Genomic DNA, 13,433 nt, shown 5'->3' with positions numbered 1-13,433 from the left:
AAACGAACTCAAGCTCTGTGCATGCTTTTAAGTTATCACATAATTCAAAACTGCAACTCACTACTGACAAGCACAAAATGCAGGGCCAGATTAAACTGATTAAACTTGAGTACCTTCTATCCTTTACCCTTGGTTCTGTTTTTATTGTGAAGTGCCTTGAAATACATTCGCGTAAAGTACATGTATGAAACAAGTTCTTAAAGTTCATTTTACACTAATATCATAAAGATGACCTACCGCCACTTAACAGAACCGATTTATTTTACATGTACTTTTTAAGGGTTATCCAACTAGAGCAGACAGACACACAATTTAAGAAGATCTCTCACTGCAGTACCACATGTATCAACTCTCTGAGCTGGCAACAATACTACTACTATTTCTTTTGCGTGGATACAATTACGATCAAGGATAAAATACCTCTTCTGTTTTTATTTTCTTAGGAGACTCTTCTTTATGAGGGGAAGATGTCCTCTTCACCCCTACGACAGGGCTAGGTATTTTTGTTGCTGTGTTCCCTGATGGTCTTGGTGATTGGTTTGCCAGACGTGTTGAGGAAACAACTCTAGAGATGGTAGGCTTTGGTGGTGGGGAAATGGCTGGCTGTGTGGCAGTTTGAGGAATGCTTTCACTTGAAGTACCTATGAAATAAATACGATACATTTTAAAATAGTTTCAACATTTACATTTAATGTTCACATCAATTCCACAGTAGTTTGTTTTCTGTATCTAACCCCACTGGCACTGAGTGAGCGGAACAAATAGCTTGGTTCCAGAGCATCAGATTTGGAACACAGACTACCTGAAACCACAGGTTTAAAATCAAAGAATAATTAAAACTTGGACTTTATCAGTCTAACTAGATAAACTGAACATCCTGCAGTTTTCTGTATCTGTGTTTGGAGAAAACCTTAAAGGAGACTGGAAGGTCTCTGTTGTGTAAGAACATTAAGAGTAGGCATTCATGAGAAAAAAATTGCCCCTTTCTCTCAGTGTGGTATCACATACAGTGAACTAATTAGCTGCCTCACTCTGCTAACCAAAGATGGTTGCACATATGCAGTTGGTGTAGCCCTCTGGGCATCTTTAGAATGCAAGCTAAATATAAAATTATAATAGTGATTACTCATCAGCATGATTGGGTCACACCACGTAGCTGACTGAGATGCGTGAATTAGCAAATCGGGACTGTTCTTGTTTAAATCTTTTTCCAAAATCCGGAGTAGTGTCACCCCTGACCATCTGTAGCACTGGCTAAAGACAAGGTTGCTTACATTGGAGGCAATTGTGATTTATGACACAGGACAAAGTGGTGAAGTCAGGTCATCCTCATTCAAATTTTAATTGTACTAGGGAGCAGAAGTACCCAAGAAAGTGGCACTATGAGGGCTTTAGCCAGTACCTAGCCACACTCTCCTTCATTGGCCTAACTGGGAGCACTGCCATCATCTACACTCTGTTTGCCCTGAGCAAACCTGTGTCGCTATTATGAACAGCAAACATGAATATCCATTTTTAGAGGATTTGCAACTGACATAAATGTAGATTACTGAAATTCTAGTATATTATGGCTATTTTGATAAGTATATCAAAATATCCTGAATCCTACAGGACATGGTTAATGTGTAAATCAGTTCAATGAGATAAGGCTACAACATGCAGTAAATTTAAATCTTCCAAATAACGATGATACATCTTTAGTAAAATACTCTCTAGAAATCAATGCTAACAATATAGTATGTAATTTTCCCTACCCCCTGAGCTTTCACTGGAAATGGTTGGTGGCACAGTGACTTCAGAAGCCTGTATGTTGATCACAGATGCTGCTGTTACAGTTGGAGCAGGACTGCTTCTGCTAAAACATGAAAAAGGCAAAATGGATAACACTGAAAACTAAAATATGCATATGGTATCAAACTGTTTGCCTTTCATCACATATCATCAGCATTGCCAGAGACTTGCATTGATGTGATTTAGCCAATAGCATCAACACAACAATGTTAGAAAAGGCCAAATTATATCATTGCAATTTTATGAAATATAATGTGAAGATAAGCAAGAGTGTTAGCAACATTACTGTTATAAACCTGCACAGTGTGAAATACTACAGGAGAAGATTAATTTTATATGAAATAATCCAAGTTTCAATAAAGTTTTTAAAGCTATTTGAAAGGGAAAAAGAAAAAACTCATGTCCATTTTTTTTTTTAAAAGAATCTATAATCCCCTTTACCTTTACAATAGAGCAAGCCAAACTGAGAAGGCTGGCATGATAAGCATGTGTTAATATCCCATATCATCACATGCACATCATCACTATAAATTCAGTCCATAGATTGCCTAATCAAGAAATTGGGAATTAACAGGATTGCAGCCTTGGTTTTGGCATTATAATAGATTTTGCTATATCAAAAAGGATGGGGGCATGATGTGTTAAAAACCAAAATTTAGGCTAGGTTAGATTTCAGCCCTGAGAACCATGATAGTATGCTTAACTGTACACTTGCTTTCTTTTTTTTCCTTCAAGAAGAGTGCTCAGTAATGTAAAAATCCTGAGAATAGTTTAATAAATGAAAATGATTAAAGAGCAGCTGTCATAGGCATTAAGAAAAGCTAGCTACATTTTTTCTACATGATACTCAATGTTTTATCATTCAATTTGTATATTGCATAGCTGTAGAGAGTCCACATTATCATCAGATACTTTGCATATTAACATAAAAATATGGAAGTGACCATTTTATCAAACAAAGCAAGCAACAGATTGGAAAAAAGTGTATCATTAGTAATGGAATCTAACAGAGCAAATGAAAAAGCATTTTATTAGCTGTAGACAACGAAGACGTAGTGCAGTGATCTCCCCCCACCCCCGAAGTTAAGTTTAAGATAAATGATAATATGCCCTCTTGCAATATACACAGTAAACACATGTTCTCTAACACATGTAACTTTTAGAGGATCATAAACTCGAATAGCGAAGGTTAAGATTAAAATAATTACCCCTGAGAGCTTCCAGAACTGTTCAATGGACTTGTCTTCATAGCACTAGTAGGAGAAGGCACAGACGTGCTGTTATCACTGTCCATAGATAAGTCTAAGCTGCTGTCATTCAGGACTGTCAGTCTGACCCCTTCTGTTGAATGCTACAACCAATCAGACAATAAATCACAGGTGTTACTTATCCCATTAAGGACTGAGAATCAGTTGAAAGTCAATGAAGCAATATTTCAATTATACTGATAATTTTGTGAAAATTAATTAGACTGAGCTCAAACTGATATCTCAAAAAATTTAAGGTTAATTGTCTTGACATCAGTTGCATAGGTAAAGAGCATTTTTAGAGAAAAATAGCACTGATAAGTTCTAGAAGGCACACCAAAGAAGCAAACCAAAACCAACTACATTGAGCGGCTTGAACCTCAAATACAAAGGCTTCTGAAAGTCACACAAAATAGAGATGTGCAGAGTTTTCTACATACAAAGGTTCTACTGGCCTGCTACCAGAACCACTTAATTCCTATGTTCAAAATTAAGGCCAGAATTTGAATGATCCATCATTTGCACCCAGATAATGTAGCATACAAAACCAATTTCTCCTGTACTACTTGTGTATCTAGAATTCCAGCTTCATTTCAAGTTTATTTGATTTTGTGGAATAATAATCTCTCAGTTTCAATCAATACAAGCGTACAGTATCAAGAACTCAAAGAAATTAGGTAGTTGACCTAGTGGTTTTCCAGACCACTGGGTCATTTTTATCTATCATCAGTCCTCATGCTGATCACCGAGTTTCTGTTCATACTCCAGAACTGCCTAATTAGATGCATTGAGTGAGGTTTATATTTTCCTCTGAAGCAGCCAGCATTGGCTAATATTGGAGACAAGATACCAACCAACTAGATTCCTACTGGATTTGTTTCAGTCTACCATGTGCAAACTTTGCTACACAATTTAGAGACATTTTTAAATGGTGACAATGGCTTTAAAAGGATACTAATATTATATTGAGCTATTTATATGAATGCAGACAAGAGAACAGCAATACATAACCATGACATGCATGTTTCCAAAAAGACTTCTTTTTACAAGTCAGCTTTCATATATGATTGCTCTCAGACTACATTCAAAGAGTGAGGCAGGGACTTTTTGCATTAGTTACTTGGCCCATAAACACTCTTTCCTATTGCAATTAATCATGCTCAAACTAACCAAATAGCTTGATCTTAAATTACTGCTGCCCTTCATGAAATGCTGTTTTGAAGGCTGCCCTTCTTCTCACATATGATCACATAGGCCTGCCATGCATTTAAGGGGAAAACAACTTTAGACAGAAAACAGCCTCTTACTAAAAATTTTCTGTATAAGTGTAGCAGACAATTTTTGAGATTCATTCACTGTCATTTAAATCTTTCCCATCTAGGAGTAAAAGGTTATATCTAAGACAGAAAAAACTGTCAAGTGGAGACCTTTTCAAGTTTTAGGCCACAGCATATAGTCAGTCACATTAACTGTTGAAAGCATTCTCTAACCCACATCTTTAGTTATATGAGCAAATGTGTGTTGTTAGCTACAAACGGCAGCAGCAAAGCGTTCAACATTCTACTGAGTCATAAGAGAGGTCATACAATTTCTTTCGTAATTTTATGGCCTACACACAATCTCAAAACTATTAGTACAACAGGGAGATGTTAGAAAACAAACCAAATTCTTAAATTTGTGTGCACCAGATAATCTTTGTTAATCATGGAAGTGCTGCGTTGTACATATTTCCCTAATTTGGCTTCCAAATTACACTAGCAAAATAGCTTTGAGTTCGCTAAATTAATCAGACTTAAATCTGTTTAGTCTAGTATTTCCAACAAAAATCATCATGTCATACCTGCATGATTTCAAGGAGAAGAGATGAAATCAGAAGCAGATACTTCCAGGAGGTAGGAAGAAAGGCATGCATGAAACGTATGTACAAATAATTCAGTATTAACTCATTGGTATTGATGCAACCGGGAACTATCAATGTTAGGACCAATAGATTTTGCAGATCAGGGTATCAGTACCGTTGTACCAGATAGGTTAGAAAGTTTGTGTAGGTTACACAAGTAAAACTGCCCTTTTAAAGTGGGTTTTAGTTATTTTGTTAGTACACCAAAGACCTTTGGGAATCACTAAATTATAATGTAATTAATTATATTATAACATTAATTATGTTTGTCAGTAATTTGTAGGTTTACCTTTTTCTTTTTCTGAAGCACATGATTAGGTAGCAGTTGATGAAGTTGCTTTCGTTTTACATGCATTGCAGCAATTTTCATATCCATCTCAAACATCTTGCTGTTTATTGCTTGCCTATAAACTACACAATTAGAAGAAGATGATGACACATTGAAACATTGTGGAAAATGCAGTTACTTGCCCTCGAAGAAAGGATTGACATTCCAGAGTATTATTCAACAAGAAGGCTAATATTTCCTCAGTCTTGAGAAAAAACCAACAGCCCTTCCTCCTGAACTGAGAATTGCATCACATCTGAGAAGATAGTAAAGTATTTGAGTTTGCTTATATTTTAAAAAAGGAAAATCCATTAAAACGTAAATTTCCTCTCTGAAATATGGGACTGAAAAAGTATTTTAAAAGTATGTGAGCCCCGCATTGTACTTATGAAAGAATAAATTCAAAGATGGAACCAAGCAGAGTCAAGAGATTTCTTGTCTAACTTGATATAAATTAAAGTTAAGACATTTATTTAGCTCTCAATGGCAGAGATTATCTTTTTGTTATTGTGTTTGTATCAGTGCCTGACACTGACTGGCCTTGATACATGATCGGGGCCATTAGGTGCTGCTGTGATTATTGGGCCTAAAAATTTACCCTAATTGTAAGTTCAACTGTAAAAGTATGTCAAAGTTCATAAGAAGTCACAATAATAAATTTTTGCCTGCTTGGGAATTAACCTTGGAAAATAGGTCAAATTGTTTTCAGTAATGAATGCTATGAACAAGTGCAAAAAAAACAGACAGACTGAATTAGTCCAAACAAAAAGAGGCCTACTGACATGATTCAAGGACTGTGCCGAGGTTGAACTTAAAAACAAGAGATATCAGTCCTGAAATTAATGGACCAAAATTGTTATAGCAGATAGTAGGCCTAATTGATGGACAAAATAATGAAGGGATGAACTACGACACCAACTTTTTTTAAGAATCTCAAAAGAGTCAAGAGACATTTCCCCCCCCCAAAGAGTCTTATCCCAGCGCTCTCATCTTGTCCCATCTCCTCAATGCACCTCATCTTCCCCAACCGCAAGATAGAGGGAGCACACCTGACAGAAGGATTCATTCCTGAGGAAGAAGACTGTGTTTGGGCAGCCCCCTTACACTGGTATGAAAGGTGTTAACAAGCCCTACGGAGGCTGTGCAGGAAGCAGCCAATAAAAGAGAGGCTCTCAGAAGCTGCCAAATCAGGGTCCAGCAGGCTCATACTGCAGGCAGAAGAAAGCTAGCACTGTAGACAGAGCAGTACTGGGCAGGAACAGGGAAGCCAGAGGAAGCTCCTGCGCGCTTGCTAGGACTGGTATGCTGAGGCCTTGAAGCAAGGGTGAAGAAGGTGCTGGGACAGTGGGAAAGTGGTTCAGGGAAATGTACCGAAGAGTTGGAGGGGATGCGGTACAAGGGTGCCCCCTGCAAGGTCCTTGGCCTGGGACCCACAGTTGTGGGCGGGCCTGGGTATTCCCCCCTCGCCCCGCCCACCACTCAGTATATTTTCTGAAGTATACCCAAACCAGGGTCTTAAACCTGAGATCCTCTCTCTACTCTTCCAATCATCTACCTTACTGACTGTCCATCCTATGCATTCAATAAGGGAAGGGTCCTGTAGAACAAAAACTTTAATTACATAGTCACAGTATTAAAATGGATATTTATAAAGGGGCTGAATTAAAGTTGCATATTGAGGGGGATGGCTGTCGTGCTCCACTAATTCTTGGCTGTGGAGAAGCCCATAAGCTGTTGTGTAAGAATGGCTCTAATGTATACAGCCTATCTTATTCCAAGGGCTGCACTGGTCCCTGAAGTAGCCCAGATTCTAGGAGGCACAAAGTTTGCCTACAGCCATTTGCATCCCCCCCCCCCGAGATGAACAGAATCTGGCTTCTGGATTCTATTCAGTTTTACTAGAAGTGAACTTTTGCAACCCTGCTGTTACCTCATCTATTCAAAGAATTGGAAGGAATAACATTTTCCTGCCTCTAGATTAAGGGTATTACGTCTTGCATAACAGGCGTTCAGAAGTGCACTGAATTACTAACACCAGTCAGTGGAAGAGAGACTAGAACTAGATAAGTTCATAGAGGATAGGTTCATCAATGGCTATTAGCCAGAATGGACAGGGATGGTGTCCCTAGCCTCTGTTTGCCAGAAGCTGGGAATGGGAGACAGAGGATGGATCACCTGACGATTACCTGTTCAGTTCATTCCCTCTGGGGCACCTGGCACTGTCGGAAGACAGGATACTGGGCTAGATAGACCTTTGGTCTGACCCAGTATGGCCGTTCTTATGTCCTCCACTGATCAAAGCAGATAAACACAAGTGGGAGCAGTTAACAAAGAGAAGGAACTGCAAAGATGTACTGCTCTCCCAAACCTGGGAGAAGGGGAGGAGCTCTTTCTCGGTTTTTAGTAGAGGAGGCAGAACTGAGCTCCTCTTTACTTTAATATATGCCTTCTCTTACGCTAATCTTTCACATAGGTAAAGGTGTGATTGCAGCAGTTGCTGCTACTGTTGCTTCATCATCCTGTCCATAAGGATCTCTAGCTGTGCTAAGGAACATGCATAATGAGGCTGGCACTAGCGAAATTCACTGGGGTGGAGCATGCTCAGTGCAGATGGAATCTTCAGAGGTTCAGCAGAAGTCACTAACAAGCTGGGAGCATATGCAAATAGCAATTTTTAGTTGCTTATAACTTGGTCAAATGTAGGTGTATTTTCACAGGAAAAGCAAAAAGGACCTCCCCTGACACCACAACTATGTCCCTAACAAATTTCAATTCCAAATCCTGAGCTCTTCAAATAATATGTTATATATATTGAACACCACAAAACGTACCTATTTTCCCCTAACCTCATTCCTGGAAACAGCTGAACTCTAAGTTTAAGCAAAAAAAAAGGCAGAGAGCAAGCATAGAAAGTTTCAGCAAAAATGGTTGTGTGGCAAAGTTATAAGCAAACAAAGACAGTGGTTTATAACAAAATGTCACACAATCTTAACATTAGGCTCAGTAATGATGATGTCGTCCGGGGAAGGATTTGATGATACCCTTAGATTCCTGGGTGAATTGTGGTGTGAGATAGTCTTTGGGTAGTTTATAGCAGGTGGTGTTGGAGTGTTGTTGTTTGGCCTCATTAATGTAATCCTCATGGTTGAGAATTATGAAGGCACCCCCTTTGTCTGCTGGTTTGATCACTAGCTAGTGGTTGATTTCAGGGACTCCTCTCAGCAATGGAGCGAGTGTGCCAGATGTGATATTTGTTAAGGATTTCACTGTTGTTTTTTTTCCCCTGAAGTAATCAACGTAATGATCAAATGTGTGGCTTTTTCCACTGTGGGGTGTCCAGTAAAATGATTCTTTTTTCTTATGATTGTTGGTGGGGACGTGGTAGTTGTGGGTGGCATATTCATTGTTGTGAAAGAATTCTTTGACGCAGAGTTGGTGAAAGAATCTTCTAGTTCTCCACCTGTTAGTATGGTATCAGGTTCTGTGCAGCAGTTCAATCCCTGGGAGAGTACAGATAATTCAGTTCTGGTTAGGAGTAGCCTTGACAAATTGATGATGCTGGGGTGTGTGTAGTGTCCATGTGGTAAGGTCCTTGTGCCATGGTTTCTCTCGGCGATGGTGTTCTGGGAGTTGTGGTAGTTACGTCCACTTTTTGGTTCTGGGTTGGATGGCTGTCAGATTTTTTTTTGTTGTTTTTTTTTTTTTTAAATAGTTGTTTTGGGTTTCTTGCATGATCTCCAGGTAGGTTTCCTGATTTTTTCCTTCCAGTGCATGGAACTTTGTGATGACTTCTTGTCTGAGGTGGCTCCCTTTTTGAGAACTTGAAGGACAGAAAATAGTTCCTCGGTTTTTCTGAAGTCCTCCTTCACAGCTGTTTGGCATATATGGAGTTGTATGTAGTGATCAGAAAGTTAGAGAGGGTGAGTCTTCGGGTGATGTTTTATTTCTTGCTTTTGCTCAGGAAGCAGATGTTGCTATTAAGTTTTTCCTCCTTTTTTCTTCATGTTGTGGAGTTGCCATTTCAGATGGCAAAATACGATGTCCTCCATTGTTTGCAGTTTTGTTGTACCCACGTTGGTCACAGGATATTAAAAAAACTAGGTGGGTGAAGTAATACTAATACCTTTTATTGGACCAACTTCTATTGGGGAAAGAGACAAGCTTTCAAGCTACACAGAGCTCTTCCCGTTTGGGAAAGGTACGCAGCAAGTCACAGGTAAATACTAGGTGGAACACACTGTTTCCCAGTAAGCAGTTTACACGTTTTGTAACAGACCATTGAAGTGGCCAGTTAACACCTCTACAGTCATAGGACAAAAAACGGAAGTTAAGCGGGTTAAGGACTCTTGTAATAAGACATTAATCCTGTCTCTTTATTAAGACCATGATTTTTAGTGTCTAGCAAAGTTATCAATTTAAGCACCCAACTTCATCTTTTGAAGGTATTGTGCAGGTTTCCTTTGAGATGACTGAGATATAAAGATATATCAGATATAAAGTGATTGTTCTGTGAAACGTGTGTGCCCACAGGTGATACAGTATTTCCAAATTGTTCATTTACTTTGAAAATGTTCTTTTTGTAGTGGCTCATATCAGCAAAATATTTTTACTTCCGAACTCCAGATGTGTTTGGTTTGCTTTGTTGAGTGCCATTTAATTTTTTTTTGGGGGGGGGGGGGGAAGGAGGAGGAAGGGGATGGCAGCTAATGGTAGATTGATAAAAGTTTATACAAACATATATAGAGTGATGTTTAAACAAGTTTAAATATCTGCAAACAGCATGATTTATAAAAAAAATCCTATTAGTAGCACCAGGCAGCTGGCATGAGGTAGAGAGGTTTTGGGCAGGTGCGTGGGGGGTGCTGGCAAAGGAGATGGACTGATGAATGGGAGCACTGGTAGGAAAACGGGAGAAAAAAAAACAAGTCAAGAAGCAGGAGTTCACGGCATAGAATGGCATGGAGCCATTCTCCCTAGTCTGACAATGGGGAAAGGGGCAAAGGTTATGGAAAGTATACTAGAGTCTTTTCTATAATAGAAATTTAAGAGTTTGAAGCTGTACATCCAGAAAATATGCAAATGCTTAAAATTTTACAGATGGATATAAAACTACCTCCTCCGCCCCAAACAGATACAATTCCCATCCTCTTATGGGCTTGTTGAAGTCTGCAGGAGTGGCCCCCTGCTTCAGTGAGCCTCACTGTGTATTTGCAAGGGTAGCACTTTTACAGTTAAAGTGCAGCTTGCAGAGCCCTCCATGCCCCCCCACCCCATTCTCCGCCTACCAGACTTGGGGTGAGAGTGGAAGCTCGGGGCTTCTACCCTACAGCAGGAAGGTGAGGCTAGGGGCTTCTGCACAACAGGGAGGAGGGGGTCTCAGGGCTGAAGCCCTGGCAGGTGCCTCCCACAGGGAAGAATTCTCTAGCCCCACCACCCCGCTGCAATGCAGGAGCTCTGCAGGGCTGAAGCCCTAACCCTGACAGGCATGCCCAGCTCTTCAACTTCTGAAGATTATTGTATGTGGCTCAGAGGGTCAGTAAGTTTGGCCTGGTGTATTGGAAGAGGGTTCTCCTTCTGCAGACCTTAATGAAAACCTAATTTAAACTTCTGGTGCTCCTTCAAAAGACAAAGGAAACACCACAAACGAAAAAATATTCTAAAAATTAGTTAAGCTTGAGAGTATATTATATTATTGTCCAGCTAAAAGCCCTCCCAAATTACACTTTGACAAGGAGTCTATAGCTTCACAAAAGAATAGCAGAAGGCATGGTAATTAACAGTTTAAGGATCCAGTATAGTAGGATTTACATCCAGTTTATGATTCACCACCATCTCCCCATCTGACTTAAAGTTACCACCTAACTTTAATCTTTCACCCTTATATTTGCAAAAATATAGGCAAACTTCAAAACATTACATCACTGAGAGATTAAATCACATTTTCCACTCAAAGCACTTCCCCCGCCCCCAAGTATAATGCCACACTATCACACTACAACTAAACTGTGAGATGCAATACAATTAAATGTACAAATTTACAAGCTCTATACGCACACATGTAACTTAACACCATATAATCTTTATATTTGAGATCTTTCAATTTCATGAACATTGTACTCTACCAAAACAGACTATAAAGAAATAAAGGAAAGCTAAGAAAAAATGGTTACCTACTTTTCATAATTGTTGTTCTTCGAGATGTGTTGCTCATGTAGATGCCATTCTAGGTGTGTATGCACCCACGTGCACAGATGGAGACTTTTGCCTTAGTGGCATCTGTAGGTTTGGCTGTGACGCCCCCTTGAGTGCCACACTCATGCGCCAGTATATCAGGTGCTGTTGGCCCTATGCCCTCTCAGCTCCTTCTTACTGCCTGCGGTGGCTGGTGGGCACACCTCTCTCCCTTGCCTTGTAAATGGTCAGCAGTTTCTTTCCCTCTTGAACTTCATGCCAGGTGTAAATAGTTTTGTTTTATTGTAGATTAGTTAGTAAGTAGTTGTTAAGTATTGTATTTAGTCAGTTAACATTGTCTCGGGCTTTCTGGGTAAGCACATAGTGAGACATGAACGTATGGATGGATGACCAGGTGGAGGTCCTGCAGATATTCTGAATTGGCACATGGGCCAGGAAGGCCACCACCGAAGCTTGCATTCTAGTTGAGTGGGTGGTTACAATCGCCGGTGGGGGCATCTTTGCTTGATCATAGCAGAACTGGATGCAGGCAGTGATCCAAGATGAGATTCTCTGGGTGGACACTGGACGACCTTTCATCCTATCTGCTACCACGAGGAACAACGGCGGCGACTTGTGAAATGGCTTGGTTCTCTCTATGTAGAAGGTTAGCGCTCTCCCGACGTTCCTCCTCAGACCTATGAAGCTTTGGGAAGAAGACTGGTAAAAACATATCCTGGCTCATGTGAAATTGCGAAACCACCTTGGGCAGGAAAGCCGGATGTGTCCACAGCTGGACCTTTATCGATGAAAGGGACATGGCCTGGAGCTTGAGATGCATAAGGTAGTCCAGGATCAACTGCAGCGAGGCCTGGTCAGGCCTAACCCTTTGGGCTGAGGTCCAGCACGTGAATCGTTTCTATTTGGCCAGGTAGGTCACTCTAGTGGAGGGCTTTCTACTACCCAGTAGGACCTGCTGGACTTGGGCTGAGCACTCCTGCTCTTTGGCAGTTAACCAAGCAGCAAGCAAGCTGTGAGGTGCAACGCTGACAGCTTCTGGTGCAGGAGCCTGCCATGATTCTGCAACAGGAGATCTGGCCAGAGGGGCAGCTGCACCGGGGTTGTCACCAACAGATCCATCAGAGTGCAGAACCAGCGTTGGCGAGGCCAAGCCAGGGCTATCAGGATAACCTTGTCCTTGTCCTGTTTGATCTTCATGAGGACTCTGAAGCAATGGCACTGGTGGGAAAGCACACATCAGAGCCCCTGACCATTGAAATAGGAAGGTGTCCGACAAGGAGTCCCTGTCAACGGCCCCCCCCGCAACAAGCAGAACAGGTGACACTTGCTGTCCGGACAAGTTGCAAACAAGTCTGCCTAAGGAGACCCCCTACTTTTGGAAGATCTCTTTGACCACGTTGGGGTGGAGTGACCATTTGTGGTGAGACAAAAAGACTCTGCTGAGGCGATCTGCCAGGACATTTCTGGTGCCGGGGAGGTGCACTGCCATGAGATGAATGGCATGCTGCACACAGAAGTCCTAGAGCCAGATGGCTTCCTGGAAGAGGGCTGATGACCTGGCTCCGCCTTGTTTCTTGATATAAAACATCGTGGCGGTGTTGTCCATCAGGACTTCAACCACTTTGCCTTGTAAAGTGTGACCGAAAAGCCTTACAGGCCAGGAGAACAGCCCTGAGCTCCCTGACATTTATGTGGAGAGAGTGGTCAAGCCCTGACCAGAAGTCTGTGTACTGAACTCGCCCAGGTGGGCTCCCCAGACCAGGTCTGAGGTGTCAGAAACCAGAGTTAGTGACAGGGCCAGGGCTACAAAGGGAACTCCCTGCAATACCGATGTGGGGTCCAACCACCATGCCAGTGATGACCAGATGTAGTCCGGCACCTTGACTACTTGGTCTAGGTCATGCCTGTTGAGGATGTAGACCAACGCCAACCACGCCTGCAGTGGCCGGAGTTGTGCATGATGGACCATGTAAGT

General features: G+C 41.2%; 1 protein-coding gene across 2 annotated transcripts in view; it reads right to left on the bottom strand.

The window, feature by feature from the left end:
* The window catches only part of PAPOLA (poly(A) polymerase alpha), a 96,581-nt gene that overhangs the window by 10,076 nt on the left and 73,072 nt on the right, over positions 1–13,433 (bottom strand). The window contains exons 16-19 of one of the 2 annotated variants that reach the window (XM_048855195.2): positions 5,228–5,349; positions 3,000–3,142; positions 1,755–1,852; positions 421–641 (exon numbers count right to left, since the gene is read on the bottom strand). In XM_048855195.2, coding sequence (XP_048711152.1) covers positions 421–641; positions 1,755–1,852; positions 3,000–3,142; positions 5,228–5,349 — 584 coding nt within the window. Of the gene's footprint in view, positions 1–420; positions 642–1,754; positions 1,856–2,999; positions 3,143–5,227; positions 5,350–13,433 lie in introns of both variants that reach the window. The other variant, XM_048855194.2, reaches the window with a different exon arrangement.

Source organism: Caretta caretta, chromosome 6, assembly GCF_965140235.1.
Source record: "Caretta caretta isolate rCarCar2 chromosome 6, rCarCar1.hap1, whole genome shotgun sequence".
Lineage (NCBI taxonomy): Eukaryota > Metazoa > Chordata > Testudines > Cheloniidae > Caretta > Caretta caretta.
This window is presented reverse-complemented; position numbering and strand designations above follow the sequence as displayed.